The following is a 1,866-nucleotide window of genomic DNA, read 5'->3' on the forward strand; positions in this document are numbered from 1 at the left end:
CAGGCTAGACAGTACCTAAAACATGGTGAGCGCTCAATTTATATTCCTGAAATACATGAAGAATTCTCATGAAAACTGTAGAATACATGACACCTTTGGAAAGAAGCAGAATGGGACAAAAATTTATAATCTGAGATGGCAGAGGAAACCCTAGAAGGAACATGATTGATAGAAAAATATTGAAATTAATCACTTGGCTACAGAATATAAATTGTGGCATTAGAGCATCTGAGTAAAGTCTATTTGTATGAAAACTACTCATGTGATTTTCCTGTCTTGGAAGTCACGTCTTCCTCATGAAACCAGAGAATCTTACAAGAGTTTCAGAATTTGTTCTCCTGGGACTTTCAGAGGAGCCAGACCTGCAGCCCCTCCTCTTTGGGCTTTTCCTCTCCATGTACCTGATCACTGTGTTAGGAAACCTGCTCATCATCCTGGCCGTCAGCTCAGACTCCCACCTGCACAAGCCCATGTACTTCTTCCTCTCCAACCTGTCCTTTGTGGACATCTGTTTCACCTCCACCACCATCCCCAAGATGCTGGTGAACATCCAGACGCAGAGCAACCTCATAACCTATGAAGGCTGCATCACGCAGATGTACTTTTTCCTACTCTTTGCAGGGTTGGATAACTTCCTCCTGACCGTGATGGCCTATGACCGCTTCTTGGCCATCTGTCACCCCCTGCACTACACGGTCATCATGCACCCCCAGCTCTGTGGACTGTTGGTTCTGTTGTCCTGGATCATGAGTGTCCTGATTTCCTTGTTATATAGCCTAATGGCGCTGAGGCTGTCCTTCTGTGCAGACTTGCAAATCCCCCACTTTTTTTGTGAACTCAACCAGATGATCGAACTTGCCTGTTCTGACACCTTTGTTAATAACCTGGTGATGTATTTTGTAGCTGTGCTACTGGGTGGTGGTGCCATGGCTGGAATCCTTTACTCTTACTCCAAGATCATTTCCTGCGTACGTGCAATGTCGTCGGCTCAGGGGAAGTATAAAGCATTTTCTACCTGTGCGTCTCACCTCTCGGTTGTCTCCTTATTTTATTTAACATGCCTGGGAGTGTACCTCAGCTCTCCTGCTACCCACAATGCACAGTCTAGTGCTACAGCCTCGGTCCTGTACACAGTGGTCACCCCCATGCTGAACCCCTTCATCTACAGTCTCAGGAATAAAGACATAAAGGGGGCTCTGAAAAGGTCCTTTGGGATGACAGTGTAAAAGGGACGGTCGGCCTGACTGAAAAAGTGCCCTTGATTTCATGGCTCCAAGTCTAAAACCAGACATTGTGATACTTTGATCAGATTGTGTTTGTTCTTCTTTTCTTTCTAGTCTGGAATTTCCTTTTGTTTGAGTTCAACTTCAGTATATGATTTCTAAAAATTATTTATTTTTTTACATTATAGTTGACATTCAATATTATTTTATATTAGTTTCAGGTTTACGCCATAGTGGTTAGACATTTATATAATTTATGTAGGGATCTCCCCATTAGTCTAGTACCCAGCTGGCACTATATATAGTTTGTGCAATATTATTTATATGCTGTGAATATATACAATATTCTGTATGCTGTGCTTTATATTTCTGTGACTATTGTGTAAATATCAATTTGTATTTCTTAATACCTTCCCTTTTTTTACCCAGCCACACAACCCTCACCTTTCTGGCAACCATCAGTTTGTTCTCTGTAAATATGAGTCTGTTTTGTTTTGTTTATTTTTCTCTTAACATTCCACATATAAGCGAGATCATATGGTATTTGCCTTTCTCTGTCTGACAGTTTTACTTAGCATAATACCCTCCAGGTCCATCCATGTTGTCACAAATGGTAAGATTTCGTTTTTTTTTTATGACCACG

At 41.6% G+C, this 1,866-nt stretch overlaps 1 protein-coding gene across 1 annotated transcript; it reads left to right on the forward strand.

The window, feature by feature from the left end:
• The first annotated feature begins 296 nt into the window (after positions 1 to 296).
• On the forward strand, positions 297 to 1,226 carry LOC117037933 (olfactory receptor 7A10-like). The gene has a single exon (XM_033134470.1). It carries the CDS (start codon positions 297 to 299, stop codon positions 1,224 to 1,226), a length of 930 nt encoding a protein of 309 aa, XP_032990361.1.
• Positions 1,227 to 1,866: the final 640 nt, after the last annotated feature.

Source organism: Rhinolophus ferrumequinum, chromosome 18 (genome assembly GCF_004115265.2).
Source record: "Rhinolophus ferrumequinum isolate MPI-CBG mRhiFer1 chromosome 18, mRhiFer1_v1.p, whole genome shotgun sequence".
Lineage (NCBI taxonomy): Eukaryota > Metazoa > Chordata > Mammalia > Chiroptera > Rhinolophidae > Rhinolophus > Rhinolophus ferrumequinum.